We start from the raw sequence: 18,804 nt of genomic DNA on the forward strand, positions 1-18,804 counted from the left end.
GTGTTCTAGTTAGACTCGACTAGGTTGACTGGGTTGTGGATGAGATATTTTATTGTTTTCAATGGTATGGATTTTGTATTGAATTTTGAAATATTTTAGAAATTGATTACCCTTACTATCATTTTAACAAAGATAATGGGAATTTGGATAATGTGATTCTATCATGTAATTTATTCATTTCAAATGTCTTAGATGATTATTGGTGAGCCGTTGTATTTATTTATTTATTTATATTTTTAAAAACCGAGTGTATCCGGACCCTTTTTGAGTTTTATTATTATTTTAGACATCGGCATATAAACCTACCTACTTTGTTTAATTAACATGCTTATATTAGTTAGATATTTATGTAATTTGCATTTTGGAGTTGACCTCATTCGTGGCATTTAAAGTCTAAATTTAGAAGTTATAATTTCAAAACTGAACTTTAATTATCTTTTAATGTATGGATATTTTATTCTAAACAATTGTTATGGCATTTAAGATTATGAATGTTGAAGTTCTTGAAAAAAATTATATTTTTATTTAAATTCATCTCAAATTGGATTTCATCATTAATAAAATATTTTGAAGTTATTTGACTCTTAAATGTCACATTCTTTTAAGATTAAACTTTATCGGCTCAATCACCCTAATTATAATAAAGGATAAATTAAATTGACACCCCTTGAGATTTAGTCCAATTACTACCCATCCCTTGACGTTTTAAAAATTACATGTCCACCCCTGTGGTTCATAATTTCATTTCATACATCATCCTACATATATAAAAGTAACAACTCCTAATAGAAAAACATAGGAAATTATATTAAAATAAAAAAGTAAAGGACAGTAGAAAAAAAAAAAGAAAGTAAAGCAAAACAAAAAAAGAAAGAGTGCATGAGTTCAATGTCTTCATTCCATCTAAATAATTACAATGACAGGAGATTAGTGTAATTTTCCAAATGTCAGGAGGTGATGTATTAAAATCCAAACCTCAGAGGGTGTAAGTATAATTTATCCTATAATACAAGAATTTGATTGAAATTCATTATTTATTTATTTGTTTTTATCTCAATTTTTCATATAACATAATGATACCCACCATTTTCAGTACCGAATCAGATTATAGAAATCACCTATGATTTAATTAAACACAAGAAACGCAGGTAGTTTGCCTATTATTTCCTGGTTCAAACAAAGGGATAGCCTGTATTCTGCCATCTACACATTTCCACATATTTTTAAACATAAAATTTGAGTATCTGATTTACTGATCCCAACAAGAGAGTGTTCAAAAACCTTGCTAGCAACAAAGCATTACAGGAACTGTGACTTGAAATTCGATACATCAATCGTCCATTTATCAGATACCTCAAGCAGTGACAGAAGAATTCATCTCAGCAAGAACGCGGCAGTATGTATTATGATCTGGAGTGCTTTTAAACCCAGGAATGAAATCTGAAAAGAATCTCAAAACTGCAGCTAGATGTTGTGAATCATTTGAAGTATAAGCTGCTTCAAGAAACAATGAAGGTCGGACTGTATTCACCTGAAGCCCACCACATAACCATGTTAGAAATCCTTTTAGTCTGCCAAGCTAAGAAGCACAAACACTTCTTAGAAGGTAATGTGTCGTGTCAAACACCAATGGCAACACTAATCAAACACTTTCCAACAGTTACACAGGAATATATTAAAAGTTTGAATAAAATAACTTAAAATTTAATAATAAAACAAAAGTTATGAAAAATTATACCTATTTATCTCCTTCAGACTTCAAAAGTATTAGGGGAAATTACCACACAAAAAAAAAAAAAAAACCCTAGGGTTTGACCCTTTTAACAAATTAAACCATGAGTTTTTAATTTTGTCAATTTAAATCCCAAACTTTTGATTTGTTTGCAACTTAAACCATTTGCCTATTTTCGTTAAGCAAAATCAACGGAAAAAAAATGATATTTTACTCATTAAACTCAATAAAAAGTGATATTTTAGAAATTTTGTGTATACTCACATTGGGTTTAATAACTAAAATACTATTTTTTCTGTCGATTTTACTTAACAAAAATAGGCAACTGGTTTAGATTGAAAGCAAATCAAAAAATTGCGGTTTAAATTGACAAAATTAAAAACTCAAAGTTCATTTTGTTACAAGCCTCAAAACCCTAGTGTTTTTTTTGTAATTGTCCGAAAGTATTATCTTTGACCTAAATATTCATATACACTACATAATAATAATTATTTATCCTTATATATATATTTTATAACTAGGTGTCCTTAGAACTAAGTGTCCGGGCCAGCTTATGCACAGCTCGACTAAGCTTGGAGAACCAATCCTATCGCCCACTTGTAGAGACTCCATTTAAAGTCAAAGCAAACGCTCTGTATAGACTGGCCCTAAGGAGCTTATTGGGACTAGTGAGTATTGAATCTGAGAACTAGAGAGCACACCCCCAGGCCCCAAATTGTGCTCACTAGGAAAACCCCATGATCTTATGTGTTTTCTTATTGTCGTACAGTTTGTTCTCTCTCTCCCTTGCTCTTCCATATTTCTTAATTCTTCTATAAGATTGAATTCTATAAGACTGACATTGTACTAGAGCTTGATCTTCATTTTGAAGATTAAATCATTATTTTTTGTTTTTTTAAGGTAGTTTATCAAATATATATATACCAAGAGGATCTACTGGTTATGGGTTGTACCCATTTCTTTCCTAACTTCTTTTAGGCTTTCTAGATAGTGTTTTTTCTTTTTAAAACATTCTAAGACCCTTACGAATTGTTTTAATACATAGGAAAGACTAATTAGAATCCCAAAACTCGTGCCAAAGGGAAATGAACTGAACTAAAGTGACACTTAAATTAACCTAAACTTAAGATTTGTACAAACTAGAATAGAGCTTCAATGGACATTGTTTCTTGTAATAATCCCGTGGATCATCCCCGTTTGTAAGAGCCATTGGTGAATAGTATTACTTCAATTTTATGTCCAACTTTTATGTTTTGAAACTCAAAATATAATATGTTTTCGTATACATTGAAATGTGCTGTTATGAATGGATATCCTATATTTACATGTGAAATGTATAAAGATGACATCATCAAATTGGTCCTAGCTACTAAAGAACTGTAAGCATGCTAGTAGCGATGTGATTGAGATCTTCCAGGCCACCTGTTGGTGGATTCGTCTAATTGGTACCCAAACCAGTTATTCCCTCGTCTTGTCTTGTTTTGATGAATGCACATCATCATTGTTTGAGAAATGCAAGCTTATGACTAAGATATGATTTGGAAATGCTAGTGTTTGATAAAAGTTGTTTGTATCCATTCATCTTACCTCTTTGTTATAATACTATTCATTGAGCTATGACTAACCCCTCTTCCCTATATGTATGTAGGTAATGAAGAGCAAGCTTAAGTGACCTCATTTTTGTTAAACTTTCTATACATGCAATATAGTTGGGAGTTATGTTTTGAATGTGTTCTCGAAGTTTTGTAAATATTCAATTTTTGAAAGAGATCGGTTCTCTTGTGATGTTTTGTACTTCTTGTAAAGCTATGTACTCTTTGAGATACTTTTGAGAAGTAAATTGCTTCTTCTCAAATGCTTATGCACTTGCTCTGAATGAATTGTAATGGTTGATAGAAATGCTTCTGCTAATTTTTCCCAATTATTATTCAAGTTTATTTATTGTTTTGTTTTGTTTAGATAGGCCTTTGGTAGTCAAAGACTACTAGCTGATTACCACACTACTCCATTTGGGGCAGGATAGGATGATGACAAGATGAGGTTATAATTAAGTACCAACTTGGAAGAATGGGAATTATAAACCCAGCTTCAGTTTTGCAGGACTATTTTAAGTGCATATAAATTAGTTTCATTTTTCTATGTTAGGGGAGTTCACAGGATGAGTTACCTTGTTCTTCCGTGCATACCGTAAAGCTTCAAGATAGTATCCATCTTGAACTAGCAACAAAACATAGTCATGATGTAGGGAGAGCTGCCTTAACATATCCAGACCCAACTTCCTTGTTTGGATATTCTGGCGACCTGATTCCAGCAGTTGCATTGCGACTTCTCTCGAGGATTCAAGCATCTGTAACAGAACAGACAGAGCTTTGAAATTCAACATCAAATGAGAGCAGAAAAATAGCAGCATTTAATCACTACCAAGCATACAAATTATTATGAGCAGGCAAGGGAAAACCTTGTTTATGATCAACAGCCCCAATTCTGCATATCGCTCATTGCGGGCTAACAGTTGTATGGTCAACACATAAATATTTGGATGTACTTTAATCTTTTCCAAATTAGCACTACAACAACAGAAATAGACAAAGACGTTAAGGTACCGCCAGAACAAAAATAAATAAAAAAAAAGGTCTGTATAATGAAAATAATGTTGATGTTCAATAATAACTTGGGTTATATGCCTTAAGCTAGGCTTTCTGGTCCATTTGGTCATTGCTTTATCTTTATTGCACTAACGCAAAACAGCTAGTAGCATACCTGCGAAGGAACTCAATAATGACAGCAACCAAGTAAGAAGAGTCTCCGGCCATCTCTTCATCTACAGGAGCAAATACAAAGCTGTACATTTCGTCTGGAGAAATTGCTGCTGAAGTAACTTGGGACTCTTGATGGTCAGTAACATTAGCATTCAATGGGTTGTCACCTGGACCAAGAAGTTGAGATTGTAAAGTTGACTGATGAACTCCAGCACTATGGGTTTCAACACCCATTTTACCACCCAAAGAATGCAGATCACCTGAGCTGGTTTTTTGGGGTTCAATGCTAGCATTATCCTCAGAATCCAAAGCTGAGAAAGTTACAGATCTATTCATAGATTCGTTATGCACTCCACCAGCAGATTCATGTTTGACAGATTTTCCAGAGGCATCTACTCTACTGGTGGAATCATCAGCAATAGTACTAGAGCTATTTGTTTGTGGAACACCAGAAGGTGAACTCTTCTCTGCTTTCGTTCCCTTCAAATAACTGCCCATTTTGATTGAATTTGAATAAGAGGTAACTAATATATCTATTGCCCTAGCAACCATGGACACTGGTCTTCGTTCAAGAATAATAGTGCTTACTATTGTCAAGCATAATTGTTTAGCCTGAAAAAGAAAAAAAGTGACACTGCATAACTACCATGTCTACAGGCAATTAGGCACTCAACATCCAGAACAAGGGTATTGGAACCAAAAAAAAAAAATACTCAAATTAAATCCATTCATAATAACATATAAAGGATAATCATAATGATCCAAAAGTTAAAAATAAAAATAAAAAAAAATTCAATTATAGCAGCACAAATTTCACCAATGACTGCAATTCACACAATGGCTGCATCTAATTAATGGATGTGTCTTTTGAAAACCATGGAAGAAAAACTGAAACATTATTTGCATTTCCATACCAGTGTCCCCTAAAGCAAATAAGGCCAATTGTAATAAGACCATATAAATATTCATGTGGAAAATGCTACCACCTTATATGCCTCCAACCTACGTCGCTGCAAGAATTCTAGTACTGATGGCACTTCAGAGCTACTGGCAGAAATAGCCTGCAAAGGAAAGATCAACACTCACTTCAAGAATAACAGAACATATCTATATGCATTATATAAAAGCACAAAAATTCTTAGGTGAGTCTTATGCATTAAAATACCTAATATACCCATTTTGTGCAAATAGAATAACAGATGAACCAAGATAGCTGCTGCCTGTACTGTTCCAAGAAAAATTGCGATGTATACGTGTGCTGTGTTTGTGGAATTCAAGCCAGGTGTTACAAATAATTGCAGCCAACTTGAGATTATGTTTTTTCGCACCGTTCGGTGAACCACCTTTCATCTTCACTCTCTACCGTTCCATATTCTCCCCTCTCCATTTACTCATTCCTTGCAGTCATTGTTCAGTTCCGCAGCTCCGACAAAGACTACTATTTGAGGTTTCACTGCTTCACAGATCTCATTGTCCATAAACAAATTCAGGGGAGATGAGATCATCGACGTACATCAAAACCCTAGCTACAGTTCTTGTTTGATGATTTATGTTGCTTTCTTCTGGCAACTCTTTTATGATTCCCTTCTTTTTTTCCCAATCTTCGTTTTGAATTTGCTTCCTTTGGTGATGTTAGGTTATTGTTGGATGTTACATGGGTTACGTTGAACAATTGAAGTGTTAAGAGTTTATTGTCGATTTCCTTTCAGGTAATCTTGTGTTTTCATTTTGTAATTGTTTGTTTGTTTGTTTTTTCTTTTAATTTTTTTGTTTATTTTATTTTCCTTCTAATATTCAGGCCGCACAAATCTGCTCTTTTTCACAGAAGTTGCCTTAATTGAGGCCTATAGCACATGACAATGGATCTGTCCATGCTGCAGAAAACCAGAGAAGAGAAACAAGCGAAGGTTTCTTTTGAATTATGTTATGCCTGAGGTTTGGGTTTCCTGGCATTCCCATACAGTGATGATGTTTGTTCTCTACTCTCTTTTCAAACAATGGTTCACTATTGAGGTGTTGCTCGGGTGAAGATTGGATATCAGGTTCCATTCCTAACTCACCACAAAGGTTTGTTAACAATTAACCAAGAAATTACATGTCTGCTTTGTGTTTAAGATTGCACGTCTCTTAATTGTTTGCTCTTAGAATTAACAAAGAAGTTACATGTTCCCTTCTTGGAACATGTTTTCTTTGTACTGTTTGAGTTGTGATTTATATATTGATTATAGGTTTGCAGCCATTGAACATGCCTACGAGGTGTTTGTGAATATGTTCATATGAAAACCTGCACGCTTACTTCTTCGGAAATTAGCCATCTGTGTTGGGCATACAATAAATACCTGAACAAAATTGCTAGCTTTGTAGATTTAAAGACACTACAATAAATTCAAAAACAAAGCATTGAAAAACCCTAAAACCTAAACCCTAAGCCACCAAGAAAAAAATGTGAATGAAGAAAATCATTTGGTAGTCTTTATTTAATGCCATAAATATTGTTATTGTCTTTGATGTGGATTTGCATCTGCAGGAGGGCCCCCTCTCAGTCCTGAATAGAAATCTTATGTGATGGATTGGAACTCATCCATGCAAAAGGAAACATACTGAAAAAAAGAATTGGAGAAATTATATAGCTTTATATAGAAGGGCATTATATAGATTGCCTTTGGATTAAGAGAGAATTAGTAAAATCTTATCATATACCAAGATTATTTGAAATCACTTGATATGAATTATACGGTGTAATGACCAAAGTACTGTTGTTTATTGATAAGTCTTAGCCCTTTCTATTATATACTCAATTTGTTTGACAAAATGGCTGATTACACCTTTTCGTAAAACGGCTTTGGATGTTCATACTATTACCCTTGTATCATTTCGGTGCACCCTCACAATATTCATTGTGATTTCTTTTCCTTGCCAATTTGATTGTTGCTTGTGTAATATTATATCAAAATGCATCAACCACAATAAAAGACCTGTTTGCAGTTGGCTTGACTTTGTTCTGCTGTTTGGTAAGCATGATTCTCTCTAATTACAGTTGCCATAGACAACTGTCCATATATTTTAATTTACCCTTGTCATTTGTTTGTAATGAGAGCACACACTGCTTGGCATTAGGAGCTGCAAAAACAATTGACGCTTCTTGTAGTGTTAAACAAGTATATATGATGGGTTAGGAGTCAACATTATCTGAATATCATTATATTCAGTCAAAGAAAGTTGTTGGTTATAATAATGTGTATATCTTGTCAAGATCAAAACATTTATTAATCTCTGTTTTTGCTTGTTTAGTGTGCTGGTGCAGCTGCCTCTTCTTTCTTTTGTTCCCGTGGCTTTCATAGTTGGCTGCTCTAGCACTGTTGGTGAAGTGTCATAGTCCAGGAGAGGTTTTCATGGTAATACTATAGATGTGCTGCTGCAGTGCTGAATTTACCTATGGCCTTGTTTGTTGGTTGTCTATCCAGGTTTTGTGGTGTTGATAGCCGCCCCCCCAAAAAAAAAAAAAAAAATGTAGTTGCATGTGGTCTATGAACATTTCCCTGGTTTAGCCTTGATCTTTGGTAGCTCTATTGCTCTTTCTTTTGGTTTTCCTCTCTTTTGGCCTTTTAGTTCTTGCTTGTGCCTCTGGCATTTGTATAGTTTTTTTTAGGGCCTAGGGTATGCCCCTTGTATCTGTGTATAGTTTTCTTGTTCTATTTTATGACTTAATTCACCCAAATAAAAGAAAAGACATTATTGTGTGTAACTCAATTTACGATATTTGATCAGTATGTGTATGCTTCATCAGAAAATAAAAAAGATTTTTACAAAAATAAGGGATGTAATGCATTAAAGATAACTTCTTATACTCCAATAAGAAGTGTGGCAGATTGATCTATCTCTAAATCTGTCACATGTAACAGCATTCATATGTTTGTCCTATTCTCATTTGTTTGACATGAAACATTTAAAGTATTTAGAGCTTTGAAGCACAAATACATCAAAATAGGCATTGTAGCAGTGTTAGACAAGGGAACACGTACGAGACACGCCAAATGGCATGTCCCTTTATTTATTTATTTATCACTATTATTTTTTTTATTTTTTGCAAGGACACGCTGGGGACACGACAAGGACACCAAATAAATTTTTTTTATTTTTTGCAAGGGACACGATAGGGACACACCTGTTCAAATATGGATAATTTATCAATTTGTTTAAATGTAGTGGTTTATATATATTGAATTAATGTTAGTTGTTATTAATTTTGATTATTTGGTAACATAATATTAATCTACATATCAAATATATATAATAAATAATAATAATAATAATTTGTCATGTCCCCTGCCATGTTCGTATTCCAATTTTTTAAAATCACCATGTCTGTGTCTGTATCCATGTCTGTGTCTGTGCTCGTGCTTCATAGATTCTGAGTTTTCATTTGTTTGTTCTAATCTTATAAAACACAAATGCAAGTGAGATGAAAATTTTTAGAATTATTTTCAAGAAAGGATTCAAAGAACATTTTGTTTTGAACACTAATTATCTCCTTACTACAAAAAGAATTACATTTCAAACATTGTTGCGGAGGATTGCTTTGTGGAGAAGGTTGGTTACTCTCTAGCGGTTAAATATTTATTTCAAAAATGAACTATGGAAAACACTATTTGCGAAGATGTTCACATTTGTATAGAATCATATGTACTGTACCCACACAAATTACTAATGTTATTTTTCAATTAACTTCGCAGGGAAAACTTGAAGGTGGATTTGTTTTCAGTTCCAGCTTTGAAAGTGGTGGCAGTGTTGGTGCTACAGAGAAGGAAACGAGAGACGACAAAAAGCAATCTTTCTAACCGGCTAACCCATAGAGTTCAATTTCAAGACAAGGGGCCAATTTGTTTGCTGGTTCATGAAATGTAAGATGTGTTTATGATTGCTAGAATAGAAAAGTAGTAGTATTTTGTATTTCGTGTTGGAGATTTTCTTGAAAAAACATTGTATATTGCGTTGCTGTATTATTTCTATCAATGATAATGCAACCCCCACTTACGCCAACTAGTAACAAAAAATATGCCAAAACAAAAACCCAATATTTACCTCTAAATCCAGATGAATCTTCCACAAAAGTCCATTAGCAGCATCACATACAAGATCAGGAACAAGAAAAGTCCAGCCATCTCCATAGACGATTGCTTCCGTATCACTTAAATCTTTAGCCTCTAAAGTTTCTGCATCTCTACTAATTGATTGAGAGGATGAAGTGGCGACCCTAGGACAACCTCTTAGCAAGAGTGGAAGTGGAGCAGAAATAGGTGCTCGGGAATCTGAGAATATGTCATACAGTATGACAACCTTTGCATCCACTTGATGAACAAGCAAGACATTATCAACCACACTCACAGCAATCTTGCTTGAATAAATTGGCAATGAACCCTGAAAATGCAATAATAAAAAATTCATTATTTATCGACAGAGAACATAAAAAAGCCCCTGTTTGGATGTGAAGTCAAAATATTTTCACTACTTTGGTTCCACAAGTACAAATACACAAAACACAAGCATGCATGAGAAAATTATTTGTAACACAAACGGAATTCGAATATAGTTTCCATTAACCTTGTGGTTCCACCCAAAAAAGAAAAAAGTTTTTCCACTACATTAGGTAATCCAAAGACATGAAAACTATTTAATATCAGAAAAATGCTGGCAATGAGAATATAAGACCATTCAGACAGACAATGACAACTGTGTAGAGAAGTATGAAATTACTTTGATCAACAACATGATCAAACACCTAATTACACCTCCTCCCTTCTAACTCCCATGCAAGTACCTAAAACAGGTTTGCCTAAGCATACATTTATCATTTTTAACAAATGATAACTGCAGGAGGGCACCTTTATTGTTTGAGTTAAAAAAGAGCATTATAGCATTTTTACATAGAGCTGGCCAGAGATTGATTCATTGTTGGCAATTGTTGGCATTTAGAATTTTATTTTACTTATTTATTGATAGTTCAGTTGAATATTGACAACGTAGCATTTGTTAGCTAAAGAAAATTGTTAAAATCCACCTACTCTCCACCTACTTCACCCACTTAAACCTACTCCACTAAACCTAACCCACTACACCACTACCACCTCACCTACTCCACTAAACCTTCACCCACTTAAACCTACTCCACTAAACCTAACCCACTACACCACTACCACCTCACCTACTCCACTAAACCTAACCCACTACACCACTACCACCTCCACTTCACCTACTCCTTACCTACTACACACTCACCCTCTTCTATATATAGGAATCATGAATCATTGTAATAGATATCAATAAACATCAATCAATAATACATAAATTTTTACATGGTATCAGAGCAAGGTTAAGACCTTAGTATTTCTCGCTTCACCGGCGGGCGGCAACCTCGCCTTGGCCGCCCGCCGGACCTCAACCTATTCCGCTTATTTTTTACACATACCTTGACTTCTTCAACATTTTCTTACACCCCTCCTCCGCTATGTCGGCGGCGGCACCCGCATCATCGTCTAGCCTCTATCGCCGTTCACCTCGCCTCTCACATATCCGTGGTTGTACTCTTACTCGTCGTCGTCGTTGGCGTTTCTGGCGCTGCTTTTCTGCTCGTCACTGCTGTTTTTTTCCCGATTTGCTCTCTCTCTCTTAGCCATGGATTTGGGTGTGGGGTGTAGAGCTGTGGCTCTGTTGTTGGTAGTCATGTTTGCTGGCTTGAAGGTTTCAATGGCAGCAGTGTACAAGGTTGGGGACTCCGCTGGTTGAACCATCATTGGGAATATTGATTACAAGGCCTGGGCTGCTTCCAAGACGTTTCATGTTGGAGATGTCATCATTTTCGAATACAATTTTCAATGTCACGTGTTGCAAGTGCCCCACAAAGAATACCAAGCCTGCAGAAGTGTAAGACAGTAACATGCATCTTCACATACAGCTTGGGTAATGTGTAACTGTCAAAAGCACAAGCTTCTTGGACATCCCTCTCTCTCTCTCTCTCCATGGACCCAACATCATCATCATGCACCCACTCTATCTCCCTCTCTCTCATCTTTTCCCACTTTCAAACCCACTTTAATCATATCTCTCCTTTCTCTTAATTTATTTCATCCACGTTCTTTCACCAAAAAAAAAAAAATAATAATAATAAAATCACACTGCTGTTTTTCTTATCACCCATCCACAAATATTTTTCTCTATTTTCTTTATCCATTATTTTCTTTTATTTTATTTTTCTTATTAAACAAAACAACACCACAAAATAACACCAACAACATTCCACAACCTTGTCATTTTATTCATATCAGGGGATCAACCCCGATCACACTTTTACATCAAAAAAAAAAAAAAAAAAAAAAAAACCACACAAACAAAAACAAAACTACCATACCCACAGTGGGATTTTTCTTCTCTACTCAGCCGCCGGTCTTTTCTTCTTGCCTCCGTCCTGGGTGGTCCTTGCCGGTGTTGCCTCCGTGCTTCCTAGACCACCAAGCAAGTTGCCTCCTCCCTGCTCCTCCACTACAGCATACGGTGGACCTCCAAATCGGAACATCACGGTGGCCTTCCGCTTCAGCTCCTTATTTTCCGCCTTTAGCACACTTAACTCTGCTCGCGCATCCTTATACATGCGTTGGAGCAGAGCCAGTTGGGCGTTTAACTGCTGCACCTCATTTGTCCTACTCTGCAGCCGGTTCGACAAATTTGTAACCGCAGTCATGGTTTCCACACATGACTTCAGAGTATACTGATTGGCCTCAATATCAGTTTGCACCGCCATTTTTTGCTCCACCGACCGCATCGGAAAGTTCAACGGAGCAAACACAGAGGTGTTTGGTTGAGGTTCACTGGCCACCGCACCAGTTCTCTCTCTTGTTGACTCATTGAGGTCGGGAAAGAGAGTGAGTAGACCACGGGATGAAGAGGCCATATTCTGGGTAGCTGAACGGGAAGAAGAGGCCATGTTTTTTGGGTTGCTGAGTGTTTCCGAGAAGGGTTGGATACAGAGTATTTACAGATTGTTTCAGAATAACAAGTTCAGAGGTATCAGTCTAGTTTGGTTTCCTCCGCCTCCGCATTGGTTTATATCGACACTGACGACGCGGCCGACACACCACTCTGTCGCTCACGTGCCTCGCCGCGTCTCTGGCTCACCTTTTGATGGCTCAACGCTTTCTGTCGGGCACGACTTTTGATGAAGTGGGCGCGCCTTTTGAGGGCGCAACTTTTGATGGCACGTCTTTTTATGGATTGGGCACACATTTTGATGGCACGTCTTTTTATGGATTGGGCACGCCTTTTGATAGCACGCCTTTTGAAAGATTGGGCACACCTTTTGAGGTTGCGACCTTTTAGGGGTCCGCCAAGACTCTGTAAACTGTCCCGACATTGATTCCGGTTAGCTCCTTCATGGGTCCGACAAGACTCTGTAAACTGTCTCGACATTGATTCCGGTTAGCTCCTTTATGGGTCCGACAAGACTCTGTAAACTGTCCCGACATTGATTCCGGTTAGTTTCTACAAGGGTCCAGCAAGACTCCGTAAACTGTCACAACAACTGTCACAACATTGTCTGCTACAACGGTCCGACATGACCCCATAAACTGTCTTCTACATTGGTCTGACACAATCATCCAGTGTCTTCTACACCGTTATGACACTACCATACAGTGTCCTCTACATGGTTATGACACCCCCATACAGTGTCCTCTACAACATTATGACACCACCATCCAGTGTCTTCACCAATGGTCTGACACGACCATACAGTATCTCTTATCCTCTTTTATTTTTATGTATTTTCTTGTTTTGTTACTCTCTCCAAACTCAAGTTGGTTAGTTCCTATCCCCCTTGAGTTTGCGGGGGGCTGTTAAAATCCACCTACTCTCCACCTACTTCACCCACTTAAACCTACTCCACTAAACCTAACCCACTACACCACTACCACCTCACCTACTCCACTAAACCTAACCCACTACACCACTACCACCTCCACTTCACCTACTCCTTACCTACTACACACTCACCCTCTTCTATATATAGGAATCATGAATCATTGTAATAGATATCAATAAACATCAATCAATAATACATAAATTTTTACAAAAATAAAAGACCAACACTAGTCACATGGTAATAAAATCCATAATTCTTGGTTACTAACAAAACTTGGACAACTTTCTCCACACTAACATTTAAGAAAGACAAGCATATCAAAGGAACATTCTCAAACAAATTAAGGAGAGTTTCAAAAACAACACTGCCATATCTTAGATAAATCTTCCAATAGTGTGCAGATCACATTCAAATTTCTTCAAATTGGAAATTGTTTACTACCAAATCATCAGTTCCATTATTATCCTACCAATTCATGGATAAGACACACAGACACCGAAATAAGCATGTACCAACCCGGACTCTACACTGCAGCTTTGCCTTAGAATGTGGCACGAGATACCAACAAAGCTAATGCTACACCTAAGCATATGAGGAGTCATATAGGAAGATCTATCATTTTCTTATATTACTCAACAATGTTTGGTAACTAGCCAAAAAACCTACTATCTTAAGTCGGTTATTGTTGCTGTTGTATTTTCATTTTTTTTTTTTTCCTCTGATGTTCTGGCAGAGTTAATTGGTGCAGTTTAAAGGCATTGTCTGAATTAAATTAGAATAAGTATTGTTAGAATAGTATAGTTGTCATTATTTTATATTAGTGAGGGTACTCGTCAAATGGATATATTTCTAGTCTAATATAAATGTGTTACAGTGTAGGGTTAATTAATACTGACACCTGTTATGTCTAATTTCCCCTTCCTCTCATCTTCTTCTCTAACTCCAAACCCTAATCTTTCATACTTTACATTTTAACTTGGTATCAGAGTAACCGATCCTTTCCTAGCACTTACTCATAGAATCTGGAGATCACAGTGAGGTGACTGTAGTGCTGATGTCATCATTGGTACCGTGACGTCAGTGCTGGTACAGACATCATTGTTCGTTGAACACATGATCCGACTCGTCTTGATTTTCTAAGATTTATGGTGACCTTTGTTGGATTGTTTGGAGTTTGTTTGATTATGATTTTAATTGTTTGAAATTTTTTGGCCTAAGGAGTCCAATATTTTTGATCTGCAATTTGAGGAGTTTTTTGGTGTTTCTCTTTGCTCAAAACCAACCTACAGGTGCCGACTGGATGTAGGAGTACATTTTGGAGGTTCGTTTGCCCTTTTGTTGAATTCGTATGTATACTTCAACAATACAAGGGTTCTTCTCTCCTTGTGTTCGTACTGCACTTCCAGCAAGTTGCTGCTTTTTGCTTGGTTCTTTGGCTCTTCTAGCATTCGTTGATGCTAGTTTGCCCCAAAGTTTTTAAAGGCAAATGCGTAACCCAAGATGCTTTACCCCTCATGAGGTGAGGCGTAAGCCTCAAGGCATCGAGACGTAAGCATTTCAAATTTTAAATTTTAAATTTTAATATTTAATAAGTTCAATATTTCAAAATAGTAAAATAACCCAATGAAACCAAAATAAATTTAAATAAATAAATAAGTAAAAATTAAATATTAAGGTATAAATACTTGTCTTCTCAAGACATTGAACATTTCACTGCAAAGAATGAAACTTTCATCGAAAGTAAAATTGATATCCTTAACTTTAGTGATTGAGCTTCTCACTTGAGCATTAAGGCCTTGCTTGGGAATTGACTATTCTAGTTGGCTTCTTGGCCGTTTACGAAAGACGTATAGAAAGTAGAGAGAGTGATGTGACAATTTATAGTGGTTTTTTGGCTACAAACCCATGTTGCCAAATGAAGCCTAACTTGGTGTTTTTTTCTTGATTGATCATTTACTCCTATAGCATATAGTTGCAAAAAGGGTTCTTTTTAATTTATTTTTATTTATTTTTTAATTTTTGTGTTTAAACCATCTACTAGACTATGTTTAACAAGAGCCTAAGCAACCACTTCATGTGCGTACTCATTATATGCTCATGCACAAAAGGCGTATATCTCAAACTGTGATGTGCAAGCCTTGGGGCAGTATAGTCTAAAAATCAAAGCCTTGATGCGTTTTACCTCAACCTCGAGGCAAGGTGAACATTGAGGCAAGCCTCAATAAAGCCTTTTAAAAATTGATTTGCCTTGTTGGAGTTGTATTATATTTCTAGCTCTTCCAATGTTTTGTCTTGTTGCGTCCTAATTGGGTCTCTTTAGTTCGTATTATTTGTTTGTGAGTTGTGATCTCTCTTCAACTCGTGGCTGAAACAAAACCCTCTATCCTTAAAGATGATGAGGTGCCAAAGTCCATTAGTACAAAGAAATTAGCTGGGCAGAATTACTAGGCCTGGGCACATGTAAAGAAGATATTTTTGCGTGGGAAGCTTAAGTTGAAATTTATTACCAACTCTCCTCCCATCGAGGATGAGTCCTATGATGACTGGTTGAGTGAAGATTTTGTTGTGATGGGTTGGCTTTGGCATAGTTTGAACCCCATGCGGCGACTAGCGTCAAGTTTTATGAAACCTCGAGGTAGATTTGAAACTTGCTCCCTAAATCATTTTTGCCACTAAGCAATCTGGGCGCTCGTCATCCAAATATTATAGTACTTCTAAAATTTGTGGGATCAGTTATCGTAGCATCGGCCTCTTACTACTCACTTAGTGCAACAAAAGAGTAATTGAGAGGCGTTTATGATTGCCTCATTGCTCTCTGGATTGGATTCTAATCAATGACCAAATTCTTGCTACTGAAACTTTGCGTACCGCTGCCAATGCCTACTCTCGATTGTTGCGTTATTTGTTGGGTCACAGTTCTTCTATACTAGAATCTACCACTCATTTTGTCTTCCTCTACTTTGGTTCCCCAAAGTGGAGGTCGTGGTTATTCTCATGGGGGTTCTCGTGGTGGCTTTGGAGGTCGTCATTCACATAGTGGTGTGTGTGAGATCTCTCATTATGATGGTTCTTCTAGTGCCTCTCATGGAGGTCATTTTCGTGGTGGTGGTTCGTCATGCCACAGTGATCGGAAGTGTGATTATTATGGTGTTAATGGCCATACCAAGCCATATTGTCGGCACAAGCATGGTAAGCCTAATTATATACATCAAGTTACCAATGCAATTTCATCCTCTCACCAGGTTTCTACTTCATCTGACCATGTTGCTCCTCTGTATGATTTTGGTGCACTTAACACTCACCTCAGTGAGCTTTCTGATTTGGTCCAGTCTCTCCGTGCTACTTTGCCTTCTTCTTCCAATGCCACTTTAGCTAGTTCTGGTAATATTGCTTGTGCAGCTCATTCTTGTCAACCTTGGATCCTTGATTCTAGCTCTAGCTCTCATATGTCTGGTAAGCGTCTCTTTGCAATTATTTACATCCTGCTACACACAGTATTGTTCTTGCTGATGAGTCGTCTTATCTTGTTAGTCGGAAGGGTACTATTCGACCCACCGAGTCTTTCTCATTACCCTCTAATCTTTGTGTTCCTCATTTTCCTTTTAATTTGCTTTCCATCAGTCACTTGACCAAAGCTTTACTTTGCTCTGTAACTTTCTCTCCTGCTTGTATCTTGCAGGGCCTCAAGACCAAGAAGATTGGTTTGGGACATAAGAAAGGCAGTTTATACTACTTCTGATACTACTTAGACTCTAATCATTCTCATGCTTCTTCATCAGCTTTGAGTGCCGTTGTATCCCTTTTCCAGTGGCATTTCCATTTAAGTCGTCCATCATTGGCAAAGCTTAAATTGGCAGTTCCTGATTTGAGTCCTATTTCTAGTCTTGATTGTGAAGCCTGTCCATTTGGCAAGCATCATCATAGTTCCTTTCCTAATTGAGTTATTAGTTGCGAGTTTGCGTCATTTGAAGTAGTCCACATGGATATTTGGGGTCCTTCTCATACTTCTACTATTAATGATTTTTTTTTTACTTTGTTATTTTTGTAGACGATTATTCTCAGATGACTTGGTTATTTTTACTTAAGCAGCGATCTAATTTACCTAGTATCATTTTCAAATTTTATATGGCATTTGCACTTAGTTTGGTAAATGTGTTAAGGTCTTTGGATCTGATAATGTTCAAGAATACATATAGTTTGTTGTTCAATTATTCTATGTTGATCGTAGTACTATGTATTAGACTAGTTGTGCACAAACGTCACAACAAAATAGTGTTAATGAACGCAAGCATTGACATTTGTTGGATGTTGCTCATACCTTACTGTTTAATATGCAGGTTCCAAGATATTTTTGGGCTGACACCATGCTTACTGCTTGTTCTCTAACTAACTGTATGCCCTTGGTGGTTTTACAAAATCATTCTCCATTCTCCCTACTCTATCCTAATGAATCACCATTTCCTCTTCCTCCTTTGGCTGTGTGGCCTTTGTTCATATCCTTAACCCTAGTCAAGATAAGTTATCCCCTTAGGCTAGGAAATGTCTTTTAAGGGTACTCTCGGGCTCAAAAAGATTATCGTTGTTATTATCCTGAGTCTCATTGATATCTTGTCAGTGTTGATGTCACTTTCTTTAAGTCTACTTGCTTCTTTTTTTTTGTTGCATGGTCCCCAATTGTCCTCGGATCTTCTCTCTTTTTGTGAAGGAGTGTTCCTTTCCAACTCCTACTCTTCCAGTTCCTTTTGAGTCTTCATCTCCTGAGGTGGTTTCTAAGTCTCCTTTGTCAATTCTTGATGTGGTTTCTAAGTCTCCTTGGCAAGTTTATCAACGGTCCAAAGCTCGACGTGTTGTCTCTTATGCTCAAGTTTCTCCTTATTTCTATTCCTTTGCTTGTAGTTTGTCCTCTGTTGCTCTTACTACCTCGTATCAACATGCCTTGTCCATGTCTGGGTGGAAACATTTGATGGATAAGGAAATGATTGCACTTCACCAAAATCAGACTTAAGAACTTACACCTCTTCATCCTATGAAACCTACTGTTGGTTGTTGTTAGGTCTATTGTTAAGTATCTATCTAATGGGTCTGTTGAGCACCTTAAAGCTTGTTTGGTTGCTAAAGGTTATACTTAGACCTATGGCGTTGATTATCTTTAAACTTTTTCTCGTTTGGTTGTTAGTCAGTCTAGCCCTTATTTCAACTAGATATCAAAAATGCTTTTCTGCATAGTGACTTGCAAGAGGAGGTCTATATGGATCAACCTCCAGGCTTTGTATGAGTTGAACATGTTGCCTCGTGCTTGGTTTGATTGTTTAAGTGTCGTCCTTGCATATGGGTTTCAACGTTATACCCATGATCACTCTGTTTTTTTTCAACACTCTTTAGCCAGTACTGTTGTTTTGATT

General features: G+C 36.7%; 1 protein-coding gene across 11 annotated transcripts in view; it reads right to left on the reverse strand.

Moving 5' to 3' along the window:
• Positions 1-1,105: 1,105 nt before the first annotated feature.
• The window catches only part of LOC114302501 (C18orf8), a 40,822-nt gene continuing 23,123 nt past the window's right edge, over positions 1,106-18,804 (reverse strand). For 6 of the 11 annotated variants that reach the window (XM_028247532.2, XM_028247536.2, XM_028247534.2 and 3 more), the window contains 6 exons: positions 9,574-9,909; positions 5,478-5,552; positions 4,493-5,103; positions 4,191-4,299; positions 3,900-4,079; positions 1,106-1,531 (listed from right to left, as the gene is read on the reverse strand). In XM_028247532.2, coding sequence (XP_028103333.2) covers positions 1,355-1,531; positions 3,900-4,079; positions 4,191-4,299; positions 4,493-5,103; positions 5,478-5,552; positions 9,574-9,909 — 1,488 coding nt within the window. In that variant the 3' untranslated portion in view covers positions 1,106-1,354. The remainder of the gene's footprint in view (positions 1,532-3,899; positions 4,080-4,190; positions 4,300-4,492; positions 5,104-5,477; positions 5,553-9,573; positions 9,910-18,804) is intronic. The other 5 variants (XM_028247537.2, XM_082915544.1, XM_082915541.1 and 2 more) reach the window with 1 other exon arrangement.

This window comes from Camellia sinensis, chromosome 2, assembly GCF_055761805.1.
Source record: "Camellia sinensis isolate YWXY chromosome 2, ASM5576180v1, whole genome shotgun sequence".
NCBI classification, from domain to species: domain Eukaryota; kingdom Viridiplantae; phylum Streptophyta; class Magnoliopsida; order Ericales; family Theaceae; genus Camellia; species Camellia sinensis.